The 27,645-nt window shown below is 51.9% G+C and overlaps 8 protein-coding genes across 8 annotated transcripts; 3 read left to right on the top strand and 5 right to left on the bottom strand.

Annotated features, from left to right (window-relative positions):
* Positions 1–296: 296 nt before the first annotated feature.
* CH63R_12934 (DNA-directed RNA polymerase) lies at positions 297–3,812 on the top strand (the record flags this gene model as incomplete). Its single annotated transcript, XM_018307908.1, has 2 exons — positions 297–532; positions 593–3,812. 2 exons carry the CDS (start codon positions 297–299, stop codon positions 3,810–3,812), a joined length of 3,456 nt encoding a protein of 1,151 aa, XP_018152325.1.
* A 568-nt stretch (positions 3,813–4,380) lies between these two features.
* On the top strand, positions 4,381–5,444 carry CH63R_12935 (DNA-directed RNA polymerase; the record flags this gene model as incomplete). Its single annotated transcript, XM_018307909.1, has 2 exons — positions 4,381–4,762; positions 4,840–5,444. 2 exons carry the CDS (start codon positions 4,381–4,383, stop codon positions 5,442–5,444), a joined length of 987 nt encoding a protein of 328 aa, XP_018152326.1.
* A 329-nt stretch (positions 5,445–5,773) lies between these two features.
* Positions 5,774–6,778, bottom strand: CH63R_12936 (uncharacterized protein; the record flags this gene model as incomplete). The annotated part of the gene is made up of 1 exon (XM_018307910.1): positions 5,774–6,778. The coding sequence occupies one exon, from the start codon at positions 6,776–6,778 to the stop codon at positions 5,774–5,776; it is 1,005 nt and encodes a 334-aa protein (XP_018152327.1).
* A 725-nt stretch (positions 6,779–7,503) lies between these two features.
* CH63R_12937 (Major facilitator superfamily transporter) lies at positions 7,504–9,794 on the bottom strand (the record flags this gene model as incomplete). Its single annotated transcript, XM_018307911.1, has 6 exons — positions 7,504–7,692; positions 7,753–8,018; positions 8,071–8,895; positions 8,983–9,330; positions 9,388–9,424; positions 9,477–9,794. The coding sequence occupies 6 exons, from the start codon at positions 9,792–9,794 to the stop codon at positions 7,504–7,506; spliced, it is 1,983 nt and encodes a 660-aa protein (XP_018152328.1).
* A 1,516-nt stretch (positions 9,795–11,310) lies between these two features.
* On the bottom strand, positions 11,311–11,559 carry CH63R_12938 (uncharacterized protein; the record flags this gene model as incomplete). Its single annotated transcript, XM_018307912.1, has 1 exon — positions 11,311–11,559. The coding sequence occupies one exon, from the start codon at positions 11,557–11,559 to the stop codon at positions 11,311–11,313; it is 249 nt and encodes an 82-aa protein (XP_018152329.1).
* A 2,096-nt stretch (positions 11,560–13,655) lies between these two features.
* CH63R_12939 (putative Epoxide hydrolase) lies at positions 13,656–14,849 on the top strand (the record flags this gene model as incomplete). The annotated part of the gene is made up of 2 exons (XM_018307913.1): positions 13,656–13,921; positions 14,051–14,849. The coding sequence occupies 2 exons, from the start codon at positions 13,656–13,658 to the stop codon at positions 14,847–14,849; spliced, it is 1,065 nt and encodes a 354-aa protein (XP_018152330.1).
* Positions 14,850–15,082: 233 nt separating this feature from the next.
* CH63R_12940 (Small s protein-like protein) lies at positions 15,083–18,060 on the bottom strand (the record flags this gene model as incomplete). The annotated part of the gene is made up of 3 exons (XM_018307914.1): positions 15,083–16,514; positions 16,593–16,917; positions 16,977–18,060. The coding sequence occupies 3 exons, from the start codon at positions 18,058–18,060 to the stop codon at positions 15,083–15,085; spliced, it is 2,841 nt and encodes a 946-aa protein (XP_018152331.1).
* A 6,093-nt stretch (positions 18,061–24,153) lies between these two features.
* Positions 24,154–27,190, bottom strand: CH63R_12941 (Small s protein-like protein; the record flags this gene model as incomplete). Its single annotated transcript, XM_018307915.1, is given in 3 exon segments — positions 24,154–25,920; positions 26,026–26,147; positions 26,164–27,190. The coding sequence occupies 3 exon segments, from the start codon at positions 27,188–27,190 to the stop codon at positions 24,154–24,156; spliced, it is 2,916 nt and encodes a 971-aa protein (XP_018152332.1).
* Positions 27,191–27,645: the final 455 nt, after the last annotated feature.

Raw genomic sequence — 27,645 nt, forward strand, 5'->3', positions numbered from 1 at the left:
CTTGGCCGGTGGTCGAATATTAGGCACCTAGAATGTACAACAAGCTGGCTGACTCTATCCTCTTTTCTGTGCTGACTAAGGCCCACCAAACACTCTCAGGTGAAGGCTGTCGCGCATAGGTGGGGCAGCTGGCAGCAACCGGCATCGCGGGGCCAAACTTTTCTGCTGCCCGCCACCTCCGTCAAACTCGCGATGTGACTTGACCGACTGCATCACAAAAATCTGCGGCAGACCCTCTTCCGCGCTGCCGACATATTTCGACACATGATGAGAGTGGGAGGATTACGGTGACGAACATGCAGGACGACGGCTTTGAGGCTCTTCTGGAGCCTTTCTACAACGGGAAGAAGCTCACCGACCCTATCTCGACAAAGGAAGACAAATTCCAACTGTTGCCTGCCTTTCTCAAGGTCAAGGGTCTCGTCAAGCAACATATCGATTCGTACAACTTCTTTGTCGAAAATGAGATCAAGGAGATTGTCCGCGCCAACCGCATCATCCGGAGTGATGTCAATAGCTCCTTCTGGCTCGAGTAGGCTGCACTCATATCATCCCCTGCCTCATGGTATATATTGTTCTAACCGTCTCCTAGGTTCACTGATATCAGAGTCGAACGACCCAGTCGGGTTGACTTCAACGATATCAGAGCTCAAAATGAGGTCAGCCCAATGGAGTGTCGCCTGCGCGACATGACCTACGCCGCGCCCATCATGGTCGACATCGCCTACATCCGCGACAAGTCCAAGATTGTGCGCAAGAATGTCCCGCTTGGCCGCCTGCCCGTCATGTTGAAGAGCTCCATCTGCAGACTCGGCGGTGCCAACAACGCGGAGATGTCGCGTATGAATGAGTGTCCCTTGGACCCCGGCGGGTACTTCATCATCAACGGCACGGAAAAGGTCATTCTCATCCAGGAGCAGCTCAGCAAGAACCGTGTCATTGTCGAAGCCGACGAGAAGAACAGCGTCATCACGGCCTCCGTCACCAGTTCCACCCATGAGCGCAAGTCCAAGACGTACGTGACGCTCAAGAAGGACCGGATTCTTTTGACGGCCAATATCTTGGTCGAAGGCATCCCCATCGTCATCATCCTGAAGGCCCTGGGCGGTCTGACAGATTACGAAATCATGCAACTCGTTGCTGGCGACAACGGGAAATACCAGGACGAGTTTCTTGTCCAGTTCGAGGAAGCAACCAAGGTCGGCGTCTACACTCAGCAGCAGGCATTGGAATACATCGGCGCGAGAGTCAAGATGGGCAAGAGTAGAGTCCCTTTTGCTGCACAGGTCCGACGCAACCACGTCGAGGAGGCCTTGGACGCCTTGGCAAACCTCATCATCGCTCACGTCCCTATTGAGGGTCTGGACTTTTACCCCAAGGCAGTCTACGTTGCGTTCATGACACGACGCGTTCTCATGGCGCAACAAGACCCTAGCCTGGTCGACGACCGTGATTTCGTCGGAAACAAGCGTCTCGAGTTGGCCGGTCAGCTTCTCTCCCTGCTTTTTGAGGATTTGTTCAAACAATTCTGCGGCAACGTCAAGAGCAGCATCGACAAGGTCCTCAAGAAGGATAACCGAGCCGTTCCCCTCGATGCCGTCAATATGATCAGTAACCACGCCAACATGATCGGACAGGGCATTAACCGAGCCATCCAGACGGGCAACTGGACCGTCAAGCGTTTCAATATGAACCGAGCCGGTGTCACGCACGTCCTGAGTCGCCTCAGCTACATCAGCGCCCTCGGTATGATGACGCGAATCAGTTCCCAGTTCGAAAAAACGCGCAAAGTCAGTGGTCCTCGTGCGCTTCAACCATCGCAATGGGGTATGCTGTGTACTTCAGATACGCCCGAAGGTGAAGCCTGCGGTTTGGTCAAGAACTTAGCGCTCATGACACATATCACAACCAACGTCGAGGAAGCACCCGTCAAGAGATGGGTCTTCACCCTGGACGCTGGCGTCGAACCCATCCGAAATTTCTCGGGCGGCGAGATGCACCGCGAGACCTCATACGTCATTCATATCAACGGAACACCTTTTGCACTGACCCGATACCCAAAGCGATTCGCCGGCAAGTTTAGAACGATGCGAAGACGCGGCTGGATCTCCCCTTTCGTCAGCATCCACATCAACAACCATTTCAACGCCGTCCACATCGCAACTGATGAGGGGCGCATTTGCCGACCTTACATTATTGTGAAAAACGGCAAACCCAAGCTCAAAGCTGAGCACCTGCGGCTTCTGCAGCTTGGCAAGGCCACTTTTGACGACTTTTTGACTCATGGCATCGTTGAGTACCTCGATGTCAACGAAGAGAACGACACGCTTGTGGCTCTCTACGAGAAGGACGTCACCCCCCTCACTACCCACATGGAGATCGAGCCCTTCACCGTTCTTGGTGCAGTGGCCGGTCTCATTCCTTTCCCTCACCACAACCAGTCGCCTCGAAACACCTACCAGTGTGCCATGGGTAAGCAAGCCATCGGCGCAATCGCATACAACCAGTTCAACCGCATCGATACCTTGCTGTACACGCTTGTTTACCCGCAGAGGCCAATGGTCATTTCCAAGACGATCCAGCTCGTCAACTACGACAAACTGCCGGCCGGACAGAACGCGACGGTCATTGTCATGTCGTACTCCGGATACGATATTGAGGACGCGCTGGTGCTGAACAAGGCATCCTGCGATCGCGGTTTCGGACGTTGCCAGGTATTCCGCAAATACACGGCCGAGTTGCAAAAGTACCCGAATGGTCGGCGAGAGCGGATCGGAGACCCCGTCAACGACGAAAACGGAAGAACAACCAAGCATGAAGCGCTGGATGATGACGGTCTGGCCATTGTGGGCTACAAGGTCAACTCGGGCGAGGTCATGATCAAGAAGGAGACGCCGCTGGATACGGGATCCACGGGCATCGGCATGGACCGCGGACCCAGCGAGTTCCGCGACTCTTCAATCTCGTACAGGATCGCGGACCCCGCATACATCGACAAGGTCATGGTATCCCACACGGAGAGGGAAACGATGGTGGTCAAGGTTCAAACACGGCAGACAAGAAGACCCGAGCTCGGCGACAAGTTTTCATCCCGTCACGGTCAGAAGGGTGTCGTCGGCATCATCGTCGACCAGGAAGATCTGCCGTTCTCGGACACTGGTCTGGTCCCCGATATCATCATGAACCCTCACGGTTTCCCTTCTCGAATGACTGTTGGCAAGCTGCTCGAGTGCTTGACCGGAAAGGCCTCGGTGTTGGATGGACGGAAGGACTACGGTTTCGGCGACGCCTTCCGCTCTCATCCTTTGGAGCAGATGAGCGCTGCGCTGGTCGATCACGGCTTTTCGTGGGAGGGCAAGGACTACTTCACTTCGGGCATCACCGGAGAGCCGTTGGAGGCCTACATTTTCAACGGGCCCATCTACTACCAGCGGCTGAAGCACATGGTCCAAGACAAGATGCACTCTCGTTCCCGGGGTCCCAGGGCCATCCTCACACGCCAACCGACGGAAGGTCGATCCCGCGACGGTGGTCTCCGTCTGGGTGAGATGGAGCGTGATTGTTTGATCGCGTACGGAGCGTCCCAGCTGCTTTTGGAGCGTCTCATGATCAGCTCCGACGGAACGCAAATCGACATTTGTCAGCAGTGCGGTTTGTTCGGTTACAAGGGCTACTGCCACACGTGCAAGAGCACCAGGGAGGTGACACAGATGACGATGCCGTACGCCGCCAAGCTTCTCGTGCAAGAACTCATCAGCATGAACGTCGGCGTGAGGCTGCAGCTTGAGGACGAGTTCCCCCATCCGAGATGACGAGATGGCGCCACGGCATGTATAAGTAGTACCTCGGAGTGTATCACGAGAAAGCCTAGGGTTGTTGGAGTTCAGTGTGAGGGTGGTATGGCTTCTAAAGAGAGAGTGTGAGAGAGAAAGAGAGCAAGAGAGAAGAAAAAGCATAGATAGCATACGAGCAACGTCGATATCATTTTTGCGGGGGTTTTCCGCACGCAAATTGGACATGATTCTGGGACCGCGTTCTCGAATGTTCAGTAGAAGTCGGCCATTTCCTCTGATCCAGACATGGGAAGTGGGGCATCCCCGTTCCGGGCGCGCGGAACCTTCTCCGCACACACCCCGGCGAAAAGGCGCTCGAAGCTGGAGCTTCCCTCCACCCCTCCCTGCGAATTTTGATCCGTCACCCATTGCCCGGTCTTAGCATCATTTCTTTCTCGCCTGTCGCCCAGGTACCTATCTAGCTAGCTTTCACCCTCAACAACGAACACATACAACAACACAACCAACATCGGCTTCCATATCCGCGACATACCAATGCATCGCCCTCGGGTCGGTTTATGATAACCCCGCTGCTGTCCAGGACCTCATGGCCGCTGTGCGCCTCACCGCGTCTCCCGGCGCCCGCGCCGCCGCCGCCGCCGCGACGTCCCCGCTGGCCTCTCGGCTGTGGCCCAACGCAACCGCCAACGCCGCCACCGTCCTGACCACGATCCCCGCAGCGACAGTCGCCGCAGCGGCGGCGGTAGCTGCAGCGACCGCTACCACGACCACAGCAGTCTCGGCATTACCGTCGTCGTCGTCGTCGTCGTCGTCGTCGCCGCCCCAGTGGGTCCTTACGCGCGACAGACCGAAGCGCCACGAGCCGCCGAACCGCTACTTCAACCCCTTCAACGCGACCCTTTCCAGCAGCACGGGTGAGAGCCCCGGAAAGAAGCCTGGCGACGAGAACAAAGCCAACCTAGGCAAGAGTGCGTGCTCTACCCACCCCCTTTCTTCCTCGGCATCCACGATTCCCATACTGACACGAGGACCACCCCCCCGACAGCTCTGCGCATCCTCCAAGACCACCTTCCGACGGTCCTGCAGTCGCCGCTCCCGCAGGAGATCCTCGCCCCCAACATCTCGCTGCACCTCTTCCCGACGACGCATCCGCACCTGCCGACGGTCTCGGGCCGCGTCGCCTACACGGCCGCCCTCTGGACGTCCCCGATCGCCTGGAACCGGCTGCCGCTCGTCGGCAACGTGCGCCTGTCCATCATCTCGGAGCGTGTGACGAAGCAGCCCCTGCACTTCGCGCCGCTGCACCCCGGCGCCGTCCCCGAGCAGCTGGTCGTGCGGTGGTGCGCGTCCGGCAAGAAGAACGGGGGAGCGGGGCACGCGTCTGGGTCTGGGTCTGCGCTGTCACCGCCGACGGAGGGCGGCCTCCGGACGGCCGAGGGCGGAGATAATGCGTTTACCGGGCTGTTCGTGTTCCAGTTCGACGCGGAGGGCCGGATCCTGAGCCACACCATCGAGACCGTGCAGGAGGGGGGCGACTGGGAGAAGGGCGTCGGCGCCAAGGTCGTCGGGCTGACGGACTGGCTGTTGGGCGGGATGCGGAGGCAAGGAGAGAGCCCGAGCCCGGCGTTCAACAGTCTGGGGAAGAGGTGACGGGGGCCTCATGTCATCCCAAGAAGAGCGAGTTGACGAATGAAAAGGAAATTCGGGCTGGGGAAAACTCGGGAGAGAGGGCGCAACGGGAAACGGCGTTTGGGTGTCGGGCATACCAATTTCTTCCTTCTTTTTCCACGTCTCATCATCATTATCGGTCGGGCGGGCGGGCGGCATTGCAAACCCTCTCCTCTATTCCGTGTAAAATCAGTGTACCATAGCCTACTAATACAACAAAAAAAGAAACCCCCTCACACTGATTACGACTCCAAAACGCCTTGCGAGATGCTGAACCAGGCCTCCTAAAACCCCCTTCCACCCAGCCAAGTTCACGCCGTGGTCCTCCTTGTCCCCCTCTTCCCCTCATCCTCCTCGGCAGCATGGGACGCCATGACGTCGGCCAGATCCGCCTCCCGCACCAGAAAGATCTGCGTGTCCGCAAGACTGGAGCTCGTCACGGTCGTACCGAGGACCCAGCCGTTCCAGATCTTGTGCATGATGTTGTCGTCGGCGCCCAGCACGAGACAGCCTTTCATGCCCTCCTCGTCGCGCGGGGTGATGGCGACGGCGAGCCGGCGGGCGGCGGAGAAGCGGTCGACGATGTGCCACAGGCACCCGAAGACCTGGTCGGACCCTTGCTCTGAGTAGTGCAGCGCCTCGAAGGAGCAGGCGACGTGGCGGACGCGGGCGGCGTCGCAACGACGCAGAAAGTAGACCACGGGGCTATTGAAGCCGTACTGGTCGTAGGCCTCGAGCTCGCCAGCGAGGTAGAGCGCGTCCAGGCGGAAGTTGAACCAGGCGCGAGGCGGGCGGGCGATGGGGGTGTCGGAGAGGAGGGCCGAGATCTTCCAGCCGAAGGAGAGCTCGTAGTGCTCGAGGCCCAGGGCGCGGGATTCACGACAGACGAGGAGGATCGCGGGGCACGTCGGGTTGAATACGGTGGTGGTGGTGGTGGCAGGCTCTTCGGGAGTGCACGACGGTGACGAAGACGACGACCCAAGCGGCGCGGGGACAGAGCGGCGGGCAAAGGCCTCGCGCTGAGCGGGCAGGCGGTCGTCGCGCTCGAAGCAGCAGGCGGTCACGACGCGGGGCACCACGAGGTAGGACCAAATTTTGAGGCGGATCTCCGGGGGCAGGTCCGGGAAACGGTGGAAGCGCGGCAGAGTGAGCGGGACGAGGGCAGCGGCGCGGGCGGCGTCGAGCCCGTCGTCGAAGAGAGAGAACTCGACCCAGAACCGAGCGTCCGAGATGCGCGCGCGCAGGTGGGATTCTTCGTCGGGAAGCGGCGGCGGAGGTGTGGGCCTCGCCGTGTCGGTGGCGGATTCAGCGTCCATGGCGATGGGGTTGACGGCAGGCAACTGGGTCGAGATACAGGCCTTTGCTCCCACGGAGACTAGGTGTAAAATAAACAACGCACTAGGGCGTATGTCTCATATCTATTGTTGCGCAATTCCAAAGCACCGCGCGTCTGCGAGAGACTGCGTGTGTGAGAGAAGGAGAGAGGCGACCCGAGGTGAGTGAGTGAAGGTGAATGAGATGACGTTGGAAGAGGGTCCGGCCGCCGGAGCTTGTGACGGCAGCCACCAACAAGACACAGCCCACTTTCCTATTCGGGACATAGAACTTGGCCACCTCTCTCTTCGATGATGCGCGGCGAATGAGCGCGACACTCGTGCATCCAAAATGACGATCCAGGTCGTTTTCAAACAGAGACTCGGTTATTCTTTCTTATTCTCGGTGTATTAGCTCGAGGCCCGTGTTGAGCGTGCGGATGAGCACCAGCACAGAAAGGGAGGCTTGGTATCCAGGCCTCGAAGGGAGTCAACGACTTGTTGTTGTTGTATCGGGTCTGTTGATGTTCTACATAATTTTATGGACTGCCGGCCAAACAATTGCCTGGTCCAAGTATCGACAACAGTATCAATTTTCATGGCTCTCAAGGTCCGTGATCCATCCATCTGCCGTCAAGGACTGTCCAGCTCCCATCACCTCTAACAAGATGGGGGAAAACGCAAGGATATGTTGACACTACACCACGAAGCAATTATTCGAAAACGGTCTAAGACTCACTCAATGTCGCTTCTCCGCCCGAATGGTGCTTCCGAGTCGTTATGTTCACTGTGGCATCACGCTTCCGGAACCAGCTGAGGAGGTATACGCCTTCGTAAATGATGTTTTCTCCCCCGCCCTCGCCATCGTCGGTCTTGCTGATGGATATGTTGCCAAGTAACGAGGTAGTGACAGTACACTGTGGACATCACGTTAGCTCCTTCGATCTACCGAGTTTCGGCTATGGTGGAAAACGCACGACAACCATGAAGGGGCAGATGGCAACAAAGGCCCAGACGACGCCCATTTTCGCCTCGTGTGTGACCTGCTGCTGTGTCGCCGCGGGCAGGTTTTTGAGCGTCGTGAAGTCTCGGAGGGGCGAGTTGTTTCCGATGCCCGATACGTTGTTAAAGACGGTCGTCATGACAGTCAAGCCGAACGTTCCGCCAAAGGGGTAGGCGACGGACATGAGAGAGACCACGGCCGCGATGCTCTTGGGGAAGAAGCCGATTCCGTGAAGAGTGCCTGCATGACGTCAGCTATATGCTCATACAGAGAACAATGTGGGCAGTCCTACCGGGCATGACGCGAAGGCCGGTTCCGACACCGGTGAGCGCCATCATCCCGTAAACGGTCGGGTTATGCTCGGTGTAGATAGCCCATGCCAGCAACGCGATGCCGACCATCTCGATGACGGACCCAATGAAGATGGGTGGGAACGTCTTGCGCGGCCACGAGTTGCACATGAAGGTGGACATGTACACACCGACTGGGAGGTTCCTTGTCAGTTTCCTATCCTGAACGAACATCATAAGTTCGCACTCACCACCAAGCCCTGGGGTGAAGTACAGCAGCTGCACACCAGCTCGATCTGCCGACCAAAGCTTCACCATGGTGAAGTATATGTTGCAGAAGTACAGAACCGAGTACATGGCCATTCCCGTGGCAAACGAGGTGTAAAAGAGGAGCCCGATATCTCTGTTGCGGGCCAGCTCCCAGGGGATCATGGCCTTTTGCCACGGGAACTGGCGAGCCAGAGCCTTAGCGGGGGTCATGTGGTACTCCCAGAGGACGAAAAGGGCACTGATCAGGATTCCAAGAATGAGAGTCACGAGAACGGCCGGGCTCTTCCAGGAGTATGTTGCGCCGGCCCACGTCAAGCCAAGGATCAACAGACCGAGGCCAAATAGGAACAGTACCTGCCCGCCAACGTCGATCGTCTGGAGACGCTTTCTTAACGTCGTCCGTCGGCCGGTGTCGGTTGTCTCGTCGAGCTGGGGGATCGGCTGCGGGCCCAGGAGTTCGGACCGGAGGACGAAGTATATGACGAGCATGCTGGCGAACGCGATAGGCAGGTTGATGCCAAAGCACCACCTCCAGGACGAGCCGCTGGTGATGTAGCCTATTCTGGGTCAGTGTCTGCGTCATGAACCAAGTATTCTTCTTCTTCTTCTTCTTCTTCTACTACTTCTACTTGTGTCTGACTCACCTCCTAGAACCGGACCGAGTCCCCATCCCAAGACACCGCCAAGTAACGAGAAGACGGACCAGTTTTTGGCATTCTCGCGTAGCGAAACCTTATCGGCGACGATGATACGAACTAGAACGTTCAGCCCGGCGCAAGCCAGGCCTTGGAATGCGCGACCTAGAAGTAGAACGGGGAAGGCGGCTACGGGCGCGCCCGTGCAGAGGGCGCTGCCCACGAGCAGCAACACCAGGCAAGCCTGCATCGAGGCATGGCGCCCGAAGATGTCCGCCATCTGGCCCCAGAAGGGGATGAAGGCCGCGGATGTGAGGTTGAAGGCCGCGATGATCCAGTTGAGCTGGCCCGTCTCGTCTATGAGTCTGTTAGATAGGCTATAGGGCGACACCGCCGGGCATCATGGAAGCTTACGGAAGTCGGACGCAATCCAGGGCAGCGCGCTTGCGATCTATTCAGCATGGTCAGCTGCAGCGCTTCGTACGAGATACGGACGGTCTTACAATGGTGACATCCAGATCCTGGACCACAAAGGGGAGAAGCAAGCCGGCAAAGACCTTGCACCTGTATTGCAGCTGCGCTCGCCGGGTCGACTTGCATTTTGGGCAAGGCCCGAATGTCGAGTCAAAGTGATGGCCGCAGGTTTTCGCGCTCTTCGTCACAGCCGATGTCGCTTGGCAGTTCTTGTTTTGGTAAGCTGCTTCTCCTTCCACTGTTCCGCCGGTCGCCGCCACTTTTGCCTCGGCCGCTGTTGGTTGGAGTGGTTTTGCCGGACCCTTGATCGACCGATAGATCTTCTTACCCAGGTAAATGAGAACCATATTCGTAGAGTAAGTATATAGATCTGATGTAGTTCAAATTCGACGAGGGCTTGATGAGAAATCCAAAACTCTAATAGATATAGATGCGATGGGCTGGCTTGACGGGTTGTTAGCTAGGACTAGGGCTCATGTAGAGTGCACGGAGGCCAGCAGCTCATATATACCCGCGAACAATCTTTTGAACGGGAGCTCCTCGCAAGACTCTGGACCCAGATTCAACCATACCGATCGACAAAGAAGGAAAGGAGTAAGAAAGTTATTTGGTAAGTGGGACGAGGAACGGAGGCACTGACCGGCCTGTCCCGAGCACGCACGCAACATGGAGGTGAGCAAGGGCCAACCGCAAGCCCCGGGCTACAGGCACAGCTTGGAGGAGGTCTCATGCTAGTCAACGATTGGAGATGTCGCGAGGGGCGTGGTGGAACGCGCATCTACATAGTTGTTTGCTTTTCTTTTTTTTTTTTTGAAGTCCGTCGCTAACAAACAATAGCGTACACTGGTCTTTCCTAAGGTTAACTGTTGCGGGAGGACGTCGCCAAGATCGGGCGAAAGTCAGCCCTACTGCCAGCTCTGGCCAATGGTATCAACCGTAGGACGCCTAACGAGACCCATAAAGAGATGACCCATCAAAGTACGTACCTCGGAAAGCTTAAGCGAGTGCGGTGGAGAGGTGGAGGCCACCAACTCAGTTCCCTGGGGTTTTCTTGCTTACACCCCCATCTACCTCTCCATTTTGTTGCCTCAGCCAACGCCAACAACGTACTTACCTACTTACGGAGCTAGAAAGGAAAGCCAGCAGTTAACATTCGCATTCGGGACGGGAGAGGGGAGGTGTCATGGGCTGCCAATTACGTCGATGCACCAACTGCAGGCTGTCTCGTCAGCCCACCGCAGCCCTTTTGCATCATCACATTCCGACCTTCCGAGAGGCGAAACCCGCGAGCCTCGAATGGGATTCCCAAACGGGAAACGCCAGAAATAAGAGACGCGACTGCTATACCGCGCCTCTCGACAGCAGATTCCCGGAACTCGGCACGGCAAAACAGGTGCTTGCTCGTTAGGATTCGGACAGCGGATGAGACCGCCCCACTCGGGTTCAGGGTGTTCGTCCCAGCCTTTAGGTAGGTTGGCGTGGTTGACGGGAATGTTGAATGTGCCAATGGGACACCATATGTCATCCGAACACGCGGCGTCTCGAATCAAATGCCCGAAAGAGATGTCAATTGACCTGCACGCCTGACTCCGTCCCCGCTAGGCGGTCGTAATCACACCGGATGAAGCCCGTCTGGATATCGCAATCGGGAGCAAGCCACGGACACAACGACGACCACTCATAAGGGTCACTAGCACCGGCGTGAACAAATCTCGGCTTGCGTTTTTCGCTACACGTTATAATAGCTCCAGACCCTCCGCTCAGTCGACCACTGAGCCCATTCTCCATCCCCTTTCAAGAGGGTGCTCGTGTCGTCCATCAACGCGTCTTCTCCATCTTGGACGACCTGCCCTTGAATCGTGACTAGTAACACTTCCCAAACAATCTGACGCTGCATTCGCTACTGAAGCCGCCCGGCTGATCGCAGTTGCCCTGTATGTTGTTGGGGTCGGTCGACTTGTAGGTGTTCCGGTTGCACCTGCAGTCGAGGCGGCAATGTTCGATGTCATATGTAATTTCGCCGCAGCTGCACCTCAAGCAGCCGCCGGGGCAGATCTCGGCGGTGACGGCGGTCGTCAACGTCAGGAGGGCGAAGACGGTAGCGAACTTCATCTCGGCTTAGTTGGTGAGAGAGAGAGTGTTTGGTGTTTTCTGTCGTTGGTGTTTAGGTAGAGACTGGTCTGGTGGTGCCTCTGGTCGAGGGTAGGGCGAAGACGAGGGGAAAAAAGGAGTGTGGTTGCCCGTGAGAAAGTTTGTAGTTGGCGATGGTCTCTCTACAAGTCAGGACCGAACTCTGTGGGCGACGGACGCCTGGTATTTAGGCAAATCGTCCATCGCTCAACGCAAGACCCTCATATTTCACCTTGTGCATAGTAATGGCGTATGTGTCTTGAACAACAGAAACAAAAGGTTACCTCGTGCATAATAATAGCAGACGCATATTGGCAAGGGACCAAACGTTACGTTTCCAACATTTTCCCTGACGACTCGATGGACGATGGGCGGTGTTTCCGCGACGAATAAAGCGGCCGCGCATAGTTGTGACGGGAACACCGCGTAAACAGCAAGATAGGACGAATGCAGAGGCGCAGGAACTATAAGAATCATCCGGTGATCGTCGGCGGTCCCCACTCTGGCTGCGATGGATACACTTGACGAGAAGCAGAGTTCGACCGCGATCACACACTGATGCGCCTGAAGCGCTCGGGGGGGGGGGGGGGGGGGGCGGTTGGAATCCTAATGGAGGGGTCCTTCCTCAAGAAGGACCGGATCGACCGCCCTGGCCACATATCTCAGTCCGTCAAAGTGAACGCAGGCGAGCCAGTTGGATCGACAAGAGCTGGTGAGCCTACCAGGTGCCATTTTGACTTTTCTTTCTTTCTTTATTGTATTGCGAATACATTTTCATGCCGGTCTGTATGCAATCTTGTCTCTTATCTCCTACGTTTCATTGAGGTTGGCCTTACTGTTGAATCGGGACTGCCGTGACACTCGAAACAGGCCATTTCTCAGTCACCCCTCTGGAGCCAAGGCCGTCAAATTCTGGGCTGACCGAGTCTTGCGGATTGCAACACGTCAATCGTCGGCGGGCCTCCTTTGCGTTTGTCGAGGCCGCGGACTGCGAGGGCCTGGGACCGGAGTCGCTCTTGTTCTTGGAGAAGCATCTTGTTTCACCGGCTAGCCCCATGTTCTAAAGTTGTGGGGGGCAAAGACTATCTGCCAAGCTTTTAAAAAAATAAAAAATAAAAGGAAGAAGAAGAAGAGGGGTAAACGAAAAGGATATTGAAAAATCAAGCCTGATGGTGGTCAAGTAACATGTCTCACAGTATATGGGTTGACCCGTCTGTTAATCGTCCATATGTCTCCTCGCGCTGTGTCGGGAAGCGTTGTTAGGATAGGTGTTGGCGGCAAAGCCAAAACATTGTGGTGTCTACTGGTTCAACACAGTAAAATACTGGATCCTCATCAGTGCCAACCTCAGCGATGAAGGGTCGTGTTTTGACACGGCAGTTGGTTGTGGACGACGTGGTGATGATGACCAACAGGACGCCCTTTGCAAAGTCAGGTTCTTCAGCTGCGGCAACCATGTCAGGTAGGCTGTTTGTTTGACTGCCAAGGTACCTACCGAGCCACATGTGGCTATGATAGGTGTTCATGCATTGGTAAGGAAACAGGGACCGGTTCCCAGGCAGGCGTACCCTTGAGAAGTTGAATGAGTGCCTTCCGGCACTTCACAGTGCGCCGAGAAACCAAGCGAGTCGCAATTTCGGGGTCTCAGGCCGCCGCGTACAGTGGGTTCCCTGAAGCGGGATTACACCCTTCCAGAAACACCACACACCCATTTGCTCATGGCCGCCGGCGAGTCAGATATCCAGAGCCTTTTTGTTCTATTTCCACCGTACCGAGGCACACGCTCCATGTTGTTTTCCTTCTTCACCCCACAACGAGAACCACCATGATGATGAAAAAGGGGGCTCGCCTTTCGAAATGGGCTGGAAAACCTCCACAGTACCCACAATGATGGCTCCGCTGCTGACTGAGTCTCGCTCGACCCGACTGCGCCGAGGCACTCATACATAGTTGGTGATGGATTTTGGTGATGATCTACTCGCCCTCGTCCCTTCCTCTCTTTCTTTCTCTCTCCCTCTCTCTCCTCTCTCTCTCCCAGGCATCGCCAATCCGCGCGCAAACCATCTTAGTTCGAAAAAATGGCCGAGATGGAAGCCCGCACCGTCAGCGGCGCTCGATTCGAGTACCAGACCGCCAAGCTGAACGGGGTCACTTACAACTACATCCTCGCTGAGCCGCCTTCGGGCAAAGTCGTCGGCACCATCTTCCTCATCCATGGATGGCCTGACATGTCGCTGGGATGGCGGAACCAGATCCCCTTCCTCCTCTCCAAGGGCCTCCGCGTCGTCGCCCCGGACATGATGGGCTACGGAGGCACCGATGCGCCTGAGGATGTGGGCTTCTAGTAAGTTTGCTGCCCGTCTGCCCGGACCGATCTACCTGCTTACAGGGATGGATCGCCTCCTCTCCTCCCGAGGAGAGAACCAAACAAACAAACATATGAGATCAAAATGAGCTGACCGCCCGACCCCAGCACCTTTAAGCGCGCCTCGGACGACATTGCCGCGCTCGCCAGCCACCTCGGCCTGTCGCGCATCATCCTCGGCGGCCACGACTGGGGCGGTGCCGTCGTCTACCGCGCCGCCCTCTGGCACCCGGAGCTGGTTTCGGCCTTTTTCGTCATCAGCACGCCGTTCGCGGCCCCGCGCCTCACCTACGTCGACCAGGCCACGGCGCTGCCCACGCTGCACTACCAGCTGCAGTTCCGCACCGACGCCGTCCAGGACTACATCGGCCTCGGCGACGCCCAGAACGCCACCCGCGTGCGCCAGATCCTCAACACCATCTACGGCGTCACCCTCCCCGGCGGTGGCTCCGCCTTCAACTCGAGCGGCGACGGCTTCACCTTTGAGCTGCTCGACGCCGTCACCGAGGACACCCCGCTGCTGACCGAGGAGGAGCTGGACCTGTACGTCGACAGCTACACGAGCGACCCCTTCAACCGCACCCTGAACTGGTACCGCACCGGCGAGCTGAACTGGCAGGACGAGCTTGCCCTCGTGCCCGCCGGCGCCGCCTACACGGCCAAGTACGCCCAGCCCGCGCTGTACATCGGCGGCACCCTGGACACGGCGCTGCCCCCGATCCTGTCGACCGGCATGGAGACCTACTTCGACAGCCTGGCCCGCGGCGAGGTCAACGGCTCGCACTGGGTCATGTGGGAGCAGCCCGAGGCCGTCAACGGCTACGTCGGCAACTGGCTGGCCGGCTCGGTCCTGGGCAACCTGACGATTGGCCTGAACGCCACCGCCGGCTGCGCCTCTTTACAATGAGCCGCGAGACAACGCGTTTGATGTGGTGATTGAGGGGGGATGATGACAAAAAATGTAGTATATCTGTATTTATACTAATACTAACGTCGCAAACGATAAAAAGAGTGCTGGGATTTCTCTAAAACGTGAGGTCCCCTGCGTAGTTGACTACGCCGACGACTTGGTCATCATCAAACCGCAGTCCGCATACATGTATACACACATTCGCACACTCACACATCAGGGCCAGTACGTCAACACATGATCAAAACCCCCGCGGCCACGCCCTCCCTCCCCGCAAGCATCAATGCGCACTTGAAGCAGCAGCCCCCCTCCCCCCTCTTCCACACCACGGCATTCGTGCCCTTCTCGGAGCACCACGCCCTGGCGAACGTCTCGGCCGCGGGACCCCCCGTGGCGTTTACGACCGTCACGGCCGTGGCGCCGCCGTCGAGCTCCGCGCGTGGGAGGTCTTCGACGCCGAGGGCGCGGAAGGTGTAGGCCGCCGCCGTGCCGGGTTTGATCCGGTGCGGCCCGCCACGGCACGGCAGCGCCGCGACGAAGACGCTGTTGGCGTGCAGCGTCATCGTCGCCATCAGCCCGCTGCGCGCGAGGCGGAAGTCGAGGCGCGCCTGGTAGATGGGCGGGGCGGCGTCCCCCCTCGCGTCGCCGCCATCAGCCGGCCGAGGCGCCACCGCCGCCCGGACGAGGCGGAGGGTCTGCAGCGTGACGGTCTCGCTCGACGGCGGCGGCGGCGGCGTGGGGAGCGCCCACTCGGCGGTGTTGCCCTGATGGCTCTGAGACGTAGTCGGGAACACGGTGGCCGCCGCGTCTCCCGCGTCTCCCGTATCCTCGGCCACCCACGACGGCGGACGACCCTTGAGTTCCGCTAAAAGCCCCAGAGTCGATTCGGGAAGCGAGGGCGAGGGACAAGGCCCAACCCAGCCGCCGAGGCACTTGATCTGTCTCCCCGCCGCCGCCACCGGATCGTCGTCCTCCACCAGAGACAAGGGCGCCAGCACCTTGCCAAGGACGGAGCGAACTCTCCAGTACGATGCCTGCGGGTAGACGATGCCGTAGTTGCCGTGGCGCGACTTGACGATCGCGCTGGGCAGGCGCGTGCGCAGCGTCGGCGACATGCCGTACAGCGTGCCAATCATGGCCATCGGGAACATGGCGCCGGGCAGCACGAGGCCCCCCATCCAGTCCCACGTGCGGATGTCAATGATGATGTTGCTCGCCTCGGGCGTGAGCCACTTGGCGGCCGTCTCGCGGATCTCGGAGAGGTACGGCCACTGCATCTCCTCGGCGAACCTGAGGATGCCGTTGGTCTGCTGCGCCTTGGTCGCCTCGCGCGCCTCGAAACTGTCCTTCGAGGCGAGGTGCATGCCGCTGCTCCAGAGCTCGGCCGCGACCATGTCGTAGACGATGCGCACCGTGACGCCGCCGTACCAGCGACGCTTGTCCTTGGCCATGCGCAGCGTCACCTCCCGCGCCATGAGCATCTGCAGGAGGAAGTCGAGGAAGCCGAAGTTGGCGCTGTGCGTGAGCTGTTCAATGTTGGCGAGTAGGCCAATACTGGCAGTTTCCTCGAGGCTCGGCACGCGCGAGACACTCATGACGGCCAGCAAGTCCGATATCTGGTGCCTGATCTTTATCGTTTCGTTCTTGTCGAGCCATGTGTAGCTGTAAACGTGGGTCAGCACGAGGGTTATCCGGACCTCGAGGCAGGGTGTGATGGGTGAGGTGGTGAGGGATGCTTACTCGCTGGGACCACATATCTCTCTGACCGAATTGTATCCTTCTTGTTCGGTCCAGTCACTGCCCAGACCATCATTTACAACCGCTTTCCATCTCTTGAGAATGAAAGCTGACTTGAGAGGGATGGTGTCGGAGGTGCGCTGCCAGGAGGGCTCTGGTGGTCTTTCTGTCGAATCCTCGACTTTTCGCCAGAAGTTAAGCTCTCGTGAGAAACCAGTCAGCGAGGCCGAGCCGGGAGACCAGCCGGCATAGCCAGAATCCGCCTCAACGTCAATCTCGAAGACGCTGTCGGCGACGGGGATAATGGACGCTGGAAGGAATCTCAACGCTGATGCTCGCGGTTAGCATGCTTACTACCGTGGTTTCATGGGGTATGGAAATCTATACCAAATGCTGGGTGGAACTCGGGCTGTGTGACTGCCAGCTCCGGAACCTCTCCGATACCCGAAAGCCAGGCATAGCACATGAGGCTTTTGGATGTCTTGTAGACTTTGTGTACCACAAGCGCTCCCATGTTGTCGTAGGGAACGAACGCGGGCCCCGCAGGCGGGGCCGGAGTCACAACGGGGGACACCGGCGTCGCCTCGGGCGTCGATAGGATCACGAGCGGCGGTTCCGGCGTCAGCGTCCTCTGGTCTGGCACCGGAACCAACGGCGGCGGCGCGACTTGCACTGTCCTGGCCACCGGCTTCCTCGCCACGGCGTGACCATGCCTGGTGGAGAGCATCTCGATCCTCAGGCTCGCCGTCTCGGCGACGATGTCGGCAGCGTCGTCAGAGGCATCGACCAAGCTCTGCAGCTGGCCGACGTCGGTGGCGCGCATGATCTCGGCGCGCACACGGACGCGGGTACGGTCTCGCACGGCAGGGAGCAGCGACGTTAGCGAGTCGTTGATGGCGCGCAGCTCGCCGATGAGGGCGCGGAACTTCTTCTCGTCGGCGATGGCCCACTTCGCCTTGGTCAGGGGCGTGGCTCGCCTTTGGGACGCTGCGGCGCGATCTTGAAAACGCTCATACGTCTTGCGGAAGGTCGACGTCAGTAGCTCTCGGGCCGGCTGCGTTGCGATATCTCCGGATCCCGTCGACCCTGCCGCTACCGAGCTGTCATGGTCGCCTTGTGGCACGAGGCCGTACCGCTTCTGCAGGTCCTCGACGTCCTCGAAGGTGCGCAGGAAGCACGTCAACAGACCGGCGACGGCGTCTCGTAGGGCCCTCCGCTGCAGTCCCTCGTCGACGGCGGCCAGGTCGTCCTCGGTTGGCTCCTTCTTGCCGGCGAACAGGTCGATGTTGGCGAGGCCGACCGAGTCCCCCCATATCATGAGGCGCACGCGCTCTACCTCGATCTTGGTCTGGAGAAGCTCGCGACCGATGCCGTAGCGCGCGGCCGACGACAGGGCGTCCAGCATCTCGATGCAGGTGCTATACAACCCGACGAGGCCCAGCACGCCGACTGCCGTCGCGGCGATCTCCATGGCTGCTCGTTGCTAGATGCTGTGCTGGACAATGTCTGGCTGCGGTGGTGTTTCTTGTCTAGTTCTCTGGCGGTCGATCGTCGGAAGTGTGGCCGCGGACCGACGGCCGCAACCTCATCTTTGAATGGGCAAACGGGACATGGCTAACAACAGCTACCTAGGTATGTATGCACCTAAGGTATCTAGGTAGAAGAAGCCCGCGAGATGCTGCCTGTCGTGGCGAAGCGCCAGCCACCCAATGCAAGACGCGGGCACAGCAGGTCAGCCGCAGCGTGCCACCGATGCGAGCATGTTAGGTAGGCAGATTCGGCAGTTAGATAGAAGGAGGAGGAGAGGCCAGTTCTGCAGGTGTGGGATGCTTACGCATGGAATATAGAATATTCAGTGTAGTTGAATAGCTTGTGTCTCCAGGGTAGAAAGCGCCCTGTTTACTTACTCACATAGGTACCTACCTAGATAAACAGGCTAAAAGGTAAGGTAGGTAGGTAGGTAGGTAGGTAGTGGTTCTAAGGCTAGGGAAATAGGTACTTTACAGTCCGTTGCGTTGGCAGCGTTTGTAATTAAATGATGCGTCTGTGCGTAGTCAGTAAGATTGCCAGATTTTACACACTACCCCTAGCTAGGGCCAGCTAGGGGGGGTAACCTTGCGAAAAGGCTGCACTTTATGTATATTTAAATATTTAAATAGCTTTAATTAACTAGTAATAATAATAGAATACTACTAAAATAATAGCCTAATACTACTGTAGCTGCAGCTAATAATATAGAGGAGCTATTTTTAGTACTACTAGCTAATAGTACTTAAGTATATAAAGCTATATATACTATAATTATTATTATAATACTATTAAGAAATTTATTTATTAGTAAGCTATTAAGTAGTTAAATAAGAATTATTATTAAGTAGCTATTATTATAAGTAAAGCTAAAGTTAATTAATGTATGCGCATAGTGAGTTAGCTAATATAGTAAGCTAGCTACTCCTTATTACTAGAAAAGGTTACTTATCTAACTAAGTAGATTCTTAACTAAAAAAGACCTAGTCTTAAGTTTTAGAGAATAATAAGAGTTAGATTTTAGGAAAAAATATTACTAAAAATATAACCTCTTCCTAACCTTAGGTTCTTAGTTATCCTCTTATCAATAAGGGATAAGCTTAGTATATATAGGTTAGTAAGGGAAAATATTTTCTACACTATTATTTCTTAGAATCTTACTCTTATTAGTATTTAAAACTCAAAACTAGGTCTTTTTAGTTAAGAATCTACTTTTTAATAAATAGTTAGAAAAGTGGCTTTTTCTAGCGATAAGGAGTAGCCGGCTCGCTATATTGGCCGACTCGCTATGCGCGTACGTTATATTAATAATAAAGAGGCTAATTGTAGTAAGTAAAATAATAAAGAAAGTTATAAAAAGAAGTATAAAGTAGTAAAAATCTTAAGACTATAAAGTTAATATAAATAATAAAAGCTACAAAATTAATATAATTAATAAAGACTGTAAAAATAATGCAATTAATAAAGGCTACAAAAATAATATAATTAATAAAAGCTATAAAAAGAGTATAAAATAGTAAAAGTCTTAGAGCTATAAAAATAATATAATTAATAAAGGCTATACTTATAGCTACTTTAAAGTTATTAAAGACTCTAATAATTGTAAAATAACTATACAATTTAATACTCTTAATAATTTATTTAAAACTCCCTTTAAGACTCTATTGCAGACTCTACAGTTGTATACTTTATTACTCTTATAGTAATAATAAAATATAGCTGCACTTTTGCCTCTTAAGCCTTATAAGGTAAATATATACTTCTTAATTAAGCTCTAGTTTCTTAGTATAGTATTAATACTAATTATCTGCCCTTTTTAAATTATATAGTAGTTAAAAATATTATTAGCTAGTAATATTATAATTATATAGTAGGATAAGTAATTATTAAAGGAGATAAGGGATTGTATTTAAAGTTAATTTTAAGGGTAATACTACTTAATAAAGAGATAAATATTAATTAAATTTAGTAAAAAGAAAGTAACTATAAAAATATTAGTTATATACTTTTGTAATAACTTTAGTACTATAAATAGTAAATAGCTAGTCTTACTATAGGCTGCTATTACTAACTAACTTAAATTAATTGATTAATACTTTTTAAATATATTTTTTACTATTAAAATTGTATATACAGCTAGAATAATTATATTAGCCTTAAGTACTCTAGTATAGTTAAAAATAGTAGTAACTATAAATAAGCTAACTAGAGTAGCTAAAATACTATTATAAAAGCCTTATAATTACCCTCTGCACTTTAAAGTAAAGAAGGCTATATTAAATAAGATAATTAATAAGGTTATTAAATAAGTAAAGTTAAAAGAGAGGTTACTTTAGTAGCTAATAAAGTATTATTAATATACTAATTAAATAAGCTATTATAATAGTAGTAAGTACAATTCTAATACTAATTAGTACTTTATTATTAAAAGGGAGTACTTTTAGCTTATACTATACAACTTTAAGTTGTAGTAAGAGGTAATACTAAAGTAGTAGCTAAATACCTCTATTAATAACTCTCTACTAAGTATAGTAGTAGTTTTTACTTAATAGTATACTACAAAGAGTATAGTAAAAAGTAGAGTAAAGAGTATAGTAAAGTAGAGTATAAATAATAAGACTACTATAGGCTAATTAATTAAGTTAACTGCAATATATTTAATAGGTAATAATACTATAGGAAATACAGTAGTTAACTTATTCTTTAGTAGTAGTAGAGAGTTAGGCTAATTAAAATAATCTTAATACTTTTAGTCCCCTCCTCCTTAGTAGTATTAACTAATTAATCTAATACTACTTAGACTACTACTATAAATACTATTAAGAAGGGCTAATTTAATACTATTATTATTACTACTGCAATATAAAGAGAAGTTACTATTAAGTAGGTAGATTAAAGTAAGTAAATTTATTAAGTAGTTTATTAATTAAGAAGGTAATTAATAAGTAAGTAAAAGTAGTATAAATAAGGCTCTTAAGTAATTTAAATTAATTACATTTAGCCTTATAATTGTCTAGTAATTACTAATTGTATACTTTTTAGAGTTAAGTATACTTATTAGCCTTATTAGACTACTAAAGTAGTTAATTAAGGATTTTCTTACTATATAGGGCTTTTATAAGTAGTTATAATAATTATTAATTGCAGCTAATATACTTAAGTAATTAAGTAAATTATTATATATTAGTAGCCTAATTATTAAAGAGGATAAAATTACTAAAGGAGTTAAAATTAATAAAGGGACTATTTAAAATTACCTAATTAAAAAAGGGAGATTTAGTAAATATATATACTCTTAATTAATAACTTACTAATTAACTACTTTTATAAATGCAATATTTATATTCTTACCTCTAGAGCTAAGCTTAATCTTATTACTAAGCCTCTAACTAAGTTAATTACTCTCTAATAACTTTTAAAATTAATACTTTAATATTAATAATAATAATAATTGTAAAAATAATAATAGTAACCTATTAAGTGTAAAGGCTACTAATTTAATTTAAGTTAAAAATAGTACTTTATTAATAGAATTATATTTAAATAGTAAATAAGTAAAGAGGTAAGTAAATAATAGGAGTAATAGAGAAGTTAGTAAGTAGTAAATATACTATAATAGAGATTTTACTTTAATATAAAGGGCCTATAAGGCTATTTTTAATGCATTATTTTTATTATTTATTTTAACTATAGCTTATTTTAATAATAGTAATTATATTACCTCTACAATACTCTTAATACTACTCTAGTTAAAATATACTTCTATATTCTATATAATAATAAAATTATTAAAAATTCTTTCTGTACTCTTAAAATTAATAAAGGAGTACTAAAAGTAGCCTTCTATTTACTTTATCCCTTATTTAACTTCTACTATACAGTCTACTAATAAGTCTTTAAAGTCTTAATTATTAGCCTTATTCTAATTCTATATAGAGTATTACTTTTAGAATAGCCTCTTTAAATTACTAAAAAACTCCTTAATTAAGTTAAAGTCTAGTAAGTATAGAGAGAGAAACTTAAGAATAATACTAGTAGTATTATAGGCTTCCTTAATATTTTATTAATAATAAAAACTTGTATTATTTATTATAATAATTAACGTACACGCATAGCGAGTCGGCCAACATAGCGAGCCGGCCACTCCTTATCGCTAGAAAAAGCCCCTTTTCTAACTATTTATTAAAAAGTAGATTCTTAACTAATAAAGACCTAGTTTTTAGCATTAGATAACGATAAGAGTAAGATTTTAAGAAATAATAGTATTAAAATTATTATCTCTTTCTAGCCTATATTACTAAGCTTACCTCTTATCTAGGCCTCTAGATAAGAGGATTACTAAGAACCTAGGGTTAGGAAGAGACAATAATTTCTACAATATTATTTCTTAAAATCTAACTCTTATCGTTATCTAATACTAAAAACTAGGTCTTTATTAGTTAAGAATCTACTTTTTAATAAATAGTTAGAAAAGGGGCTTTTTCTAGCGATAAGGAGTGGCCGGCTCGCTATGTTGGCCGACTCGCTATGCGTGTACGTTAACCTTAGTATAGGAAAAGTATTATACTTTAGTAATAGACTCTATATTATTTATATAAAGAAGCTATTACTATTTATTATCCCTAAGTATATTATAATATTAATAATACTATTAAGAGTAAGAATTAGTAAAATTTAATACTATTACTCTTATTTAAGTATAATTATTTAATAGACTATAAGACTTTTTAGTACTTATTCTATTCTTTATATACTTATATACTTATTAATATTAGACTTATTAATAAATATAAATTACTATAAGTTATACTACTGTATATAATATAATTAAGTATATTAAAGATTTTTATTTTATTAAGTAGTAATTAAATAAACTTTTTTTAATATTTACTTAATTACTTAAAGTTACTAATTAAGAGTTAACTTATAAATAGTTATACTAAATTATTTAAATAGGAAATTTAATATTTTATTAAAAGTAAAATTATTATAATATACTAGAAGCTCTAATAGCTTATATAATTACTAAATCTCTAGCTTTATTTAATTATACTTTATAATAGAGTATTTCTTTACTTACTTAATTACTTAATATTAATATTACTACTATTTTATAGTTTAAATAGAGTATTCTATTTAAGTAGCTACTTCCTTATTTATTTTCTCTATTAATATTAATACTTAAGCTATTTTCCTCTACTTATTCTTATTTAGTATTAGTACTATTATTTATATTATATTTAATTAATTTAATATTTAATTTAATTAGCTAGTAGTAGTAATAGAAATAATAGAAATAATAAGAATAAGAGTATTATAAGTATTATAAGCTTTATAGGCTTTATAGGCTTTATAAGCTAATTGTCCCTCTCCTCTATAAGAGAGTATTAAATTATATATAATAATAATAGAGGAGAAACCCCTATAGTAATTAAATTAGTAATTAGTACTAAAGAGTAGTTTAAATAGAGTCTAAATAATTTTACTTTAAGTAGTAAGTAATAGTAATAGTAATAGTAATATAAGGGTATTTTAATATTAATAGTTCTATAATTTGTAATTCTACTAGTAAAAAAGTAGCTAATTTGTAATAGTATGCATTTTGCCCTTACATACAGATGCATTATTTAATTACAAATGCTGCTAATGCAATGGACTGTAGGTACCTTAGGTAGGTAGGTAAAAAACAGCTACTGGATATTAACTACCACCAGCTGTGACCAGTCGTGTGGCAGTAGGAACACGCCGTCGTCCCTTTGCCAGCTGTCAGCAGCAGCCTTTTCTCCTTTCCATACTCCCTTCATCACCATTCATCGTCAGAAATCATCACCACAGACAACACTGCATTTCCGCTGATTGATGCACCATTCGATAGACACTACACAGCCTACAGCGGGTATTTGGTCCACCTCGCAGCCACACATTCCTCGACAAAACGGCAACAAAGCCCGCCCACGCATTAGGCTCCCTCGTTTTGCAGTAGACTTACAAACCAATCTAGGAAAAGTGCGCCCCGTCATATTGCCTTCACACCCTCTCAAGCCCAGATCAAGCATCCGAGACCAAGCCCCTGGTGGCTCGCCGCCATCACGGCGCAGGCGAAACACGTACTCGGCGCCCTCCGCACCACGGCGTGCTGGCCGTACTCAGCACACCACGCCCGCGCCGCCAACTCGCCTTCGCCCTGTCCTGTGGCGTCGATGACGAGCACCCGTTCGTCGTCGCTGTGGATGTACCCCGCGAGCTGGCCGATACGCCGGATGTGCTGCAGCTTCGGCAGGTCACGCTCGTGCACGGCGTGCGGCCCGTCGATGCAGCGCGGCGCCGCGACGAAGACGGGCGTGTTATAGATGGTGAAGCTCACGGCTGCGCCATTGACCGTCAGCTCTATCGACGCCCGCTGCAACGGCTCCACTGCCGACTCCGCAGTCTCCGTTCCCGTCACAGTCTCCTCAGACGCACCCGGCGGCCCCACTTCACCCGGGTTGAATATCCCGTCCACACTATCCCCGCTGCCCGAATCGACGCCCGGGTCCACGGCCCTACGCAGAGACTGGAGTCGAAGTGCCCGGAACTCGACCACGTCCGGTGCGCCGCTGGGCCCGACGGGAATCACCCACTTTGACTGATCGCCGATTGTCCGGACCCAGTCCGCCTTGGACGTCCCACCGGCAACGCGGCCCAGGTTGGAGAAGGAGGCGCCCTCGTCTGCGTCGGCATGGGATGGCAGACGTTGGGGGATCTTGAACGCGACGTCCCTTGCCTGGACTCGCCACCAGCCCTTGGTGATGATGGTCTCGCCCGCCGCGGCGCCAATCACAGGCAGCGGGCATGGCCCGACCCAGCCGTTCGCCGCCTTCACACCTCTCAACCCGCCGAGCACACGGCCCAGTACAAACTTGGCCCTCCAGTACGACCGATCATTCAGCACGAGACCAGAGGCGAAGTACCTTGGGGGCCCAAGACCCGCAATGCTCGGCGAAGCCGCCACGAGGGCGCTCATGATGGTGAAGACGAAGGCGTTCCCGGGGAGCATCGTCCCGAACAGCCAGTCCCATAGGTGAAAGCTGGTGCGGACGCCAGCACGTATATGCGCGTACGCGTCCTCGATGTAGCTCCTCATCTCGCCCAGGAGCGGCCACGCCATCAGCTCGGCGAAGCGGACGAGGCCCTCGACCTGACGCTCATGCACCAGGCTGAACATCTCGATCTTTTCCTTCTTGGGGTCCGTGACCTTGACGAGGACGCCGTCGATCCAGCGCTCTGCCGCCGTTACCGTGGCGATGATGCCTGGACCGTAGTTGCCGAACACGGTATCCCGCTCCCGTTCGAGGAGCAGCTTGAGCTCGTAGGCGAGCACCATCTGGAAGAGGAAGTTGGCGAACCCAAAGCTGCCCTGCGGGCCTCGGGGACGAAGGGCCACGGCGACCAGGGATACGTTGTCGCGGACGTCGTCGAACATATCGGTCCGGTTCAGCGTCGATAGTAGATCCGAGATGCGAAACGTCTTGGTGCCCCATCCGCTCCCCGCCTCGCCGCGAGCCGGCGTGAAGCTGCTGGGGCCGATGAGCTCCTCGATGTTCTTCTTAACCTGCTCCTCGGTCCGGGCCAGCGAGCGTCGGACCTGCAGCAAGCGCAGCCGCTCGACGAGGAAGCTGGTTTTGTGCTCCGGGAGATCTCTATCAATGCTCCAGACATGCCGGCCGTCGTGATGCTCGTTCTCGCGTGCCCAGGCGCTGAAGTCGGCCGCGTAGCCCTCCACCGTCCGAGTGCCCGCGTATCTGCCCTCGAACTTCCGGCCCGCCTAGAGAGAGCGCCGGCATTTGTCAGTGATGTTTTGCGTGTACATGTGTGTGTATGTGCTAATCCGGACCCCGGGCTTCCCGGCATGGATCTAGTCTTTACTCACCTCGCTGTCGTGATCAGCCCAGCTCCCCTGTCCATCTCGTGTATTTTCCGGCGCATACATCAGACCTATTTGCAGCATCAGTTGTCGTATGGACAAGAGATTCTCAGTGTGCAGGAGAGTGCCTGGGGGTCTACATACTCCACGCAGGATACGAGTGCCTCCGAAATTCAATCTCCTTGTCTAGCTGAGCAAAGTATCTGTCGTCCGGCATTCCTTCCCACGTGAGCGTGGCGTTGTATCTACCGCCAAACGCGTGCCAGATGCTGGACTGCAGCGACCCCTTGAGGTCCGCGCGTAGAATGACCTCGAGCTTCTCCAGCTGCTTGGCCAGGCGGTTCACGTTGACGCCGCCAGCCACCGCCGCCGTGCTATCTTCCTCAGTATCGATAGTCTCGTGAGCCGTCGTCTCGGCATCCCGGTCGTCTTCCTCCGCCAGGCTGCAACTGTACTGCGACAGTTCCGTGATCCTCACGCTGATGGCCTCGGCTAGCTCCTCATTGGCCTCCATGTCGGCGACGGCCTGTTCGACGATTTGCAGGTTCCCCAGGTCCATCGACGACTGGATCTCGCCGGCCATCGCCTGCCGCACGTTCTCGCCCAGCCCGGGGAAGAGGTCGCACAAACTGTCGTTGAAACCGCGCAGCTCCTCGACGAAGCCCTGGAACCGCTTCTTGTCCATGACGGCCCACCGTACCGTCGCCGCTATCGACGTCACCCGCTGTGCCGGCGCGGCCCCCTCCTGGAACCTCGCGTACGTCCTCCGGAAGGTTGTGACGAGCGCGTTAAGCAGGCTGTCCGGGGCGACTTGGTTGCCCTGGGCGCTCCGCAGCCCAAAGCGCCGCGTCATAGACCCGGCGTCCTCGAAGAGCTGCCGCATGCAGCTGAGGATATCGCAGACTGCCCTGAACTTGCGGGGATCTCCCAGACTCCGATCGACGACCGGCAGTGCGGCTGGCTGTCCTCCTGCGCCGCGGTCGAGCGTTAGAATCCCGACGGCGTCGCCCCAAAGCAGGAGTCGCACCCGTTCGATGCCAACCCTCGTGGTCAGCACCTCAAAGTCGGAGCCGTAGCGCCGGCCGCACTCGATCGTGTCGTACATCTCTAAACATGTCTTGAACAGGGTCACCAGCGCCGCCACCCCGATGCCGAGTCCCGCGGCGTCCATCTTGAACGGTTGCTCAGTTGGTTCATAGGTCGTGTAACGAGCAGCTCAAATACGCAGGCTTCACTAAGTCGATCAGTGAAGGTGATGGTAGTCCGAATAGTGGGCGATCAAGTGATCGCTGACATATTGCTACGAGGAGGAAGTCCGCCACGAAAACTTGATTGGTATTTCCCACAATAGAAGCCTACAGAGAAGCCTTACAGTCGGCCTCGTTCCAATGTCACACCTTGGAGAAAGACTGCAGCAACCATCCCCTCCCCCTTCGTCGAGGGGCACAGCCACAGCACCAGAATGCCAGCTTTCGCCTGAAGCGGCTTAGCTTCACGGCGAGCTTCTGCACATCAGCACCACAAGATCATCCTCAAAAAGGTATCTGCATCCGCTGGCGAGAAAGTGCTGTCGAGCCTTGCGATGTTTCGTCTCGACCAGCCTCTCTGCCTGCCAGGCACGATAAG

Source organism: Colletotrichum higginsianum, chromosome 9 (assembly GCF_001672515.1).
Source record: "Colletotrichum higginsianum IMI 349063 chromosome 9, whole genome shotgun sequence".
NCBI lineage: Eukaryota > Fungi > Ascomycota > Sordariomycetes > Glomerellales > Glomerellaceae > Colletotrichum > Colletotrichum higginsianum.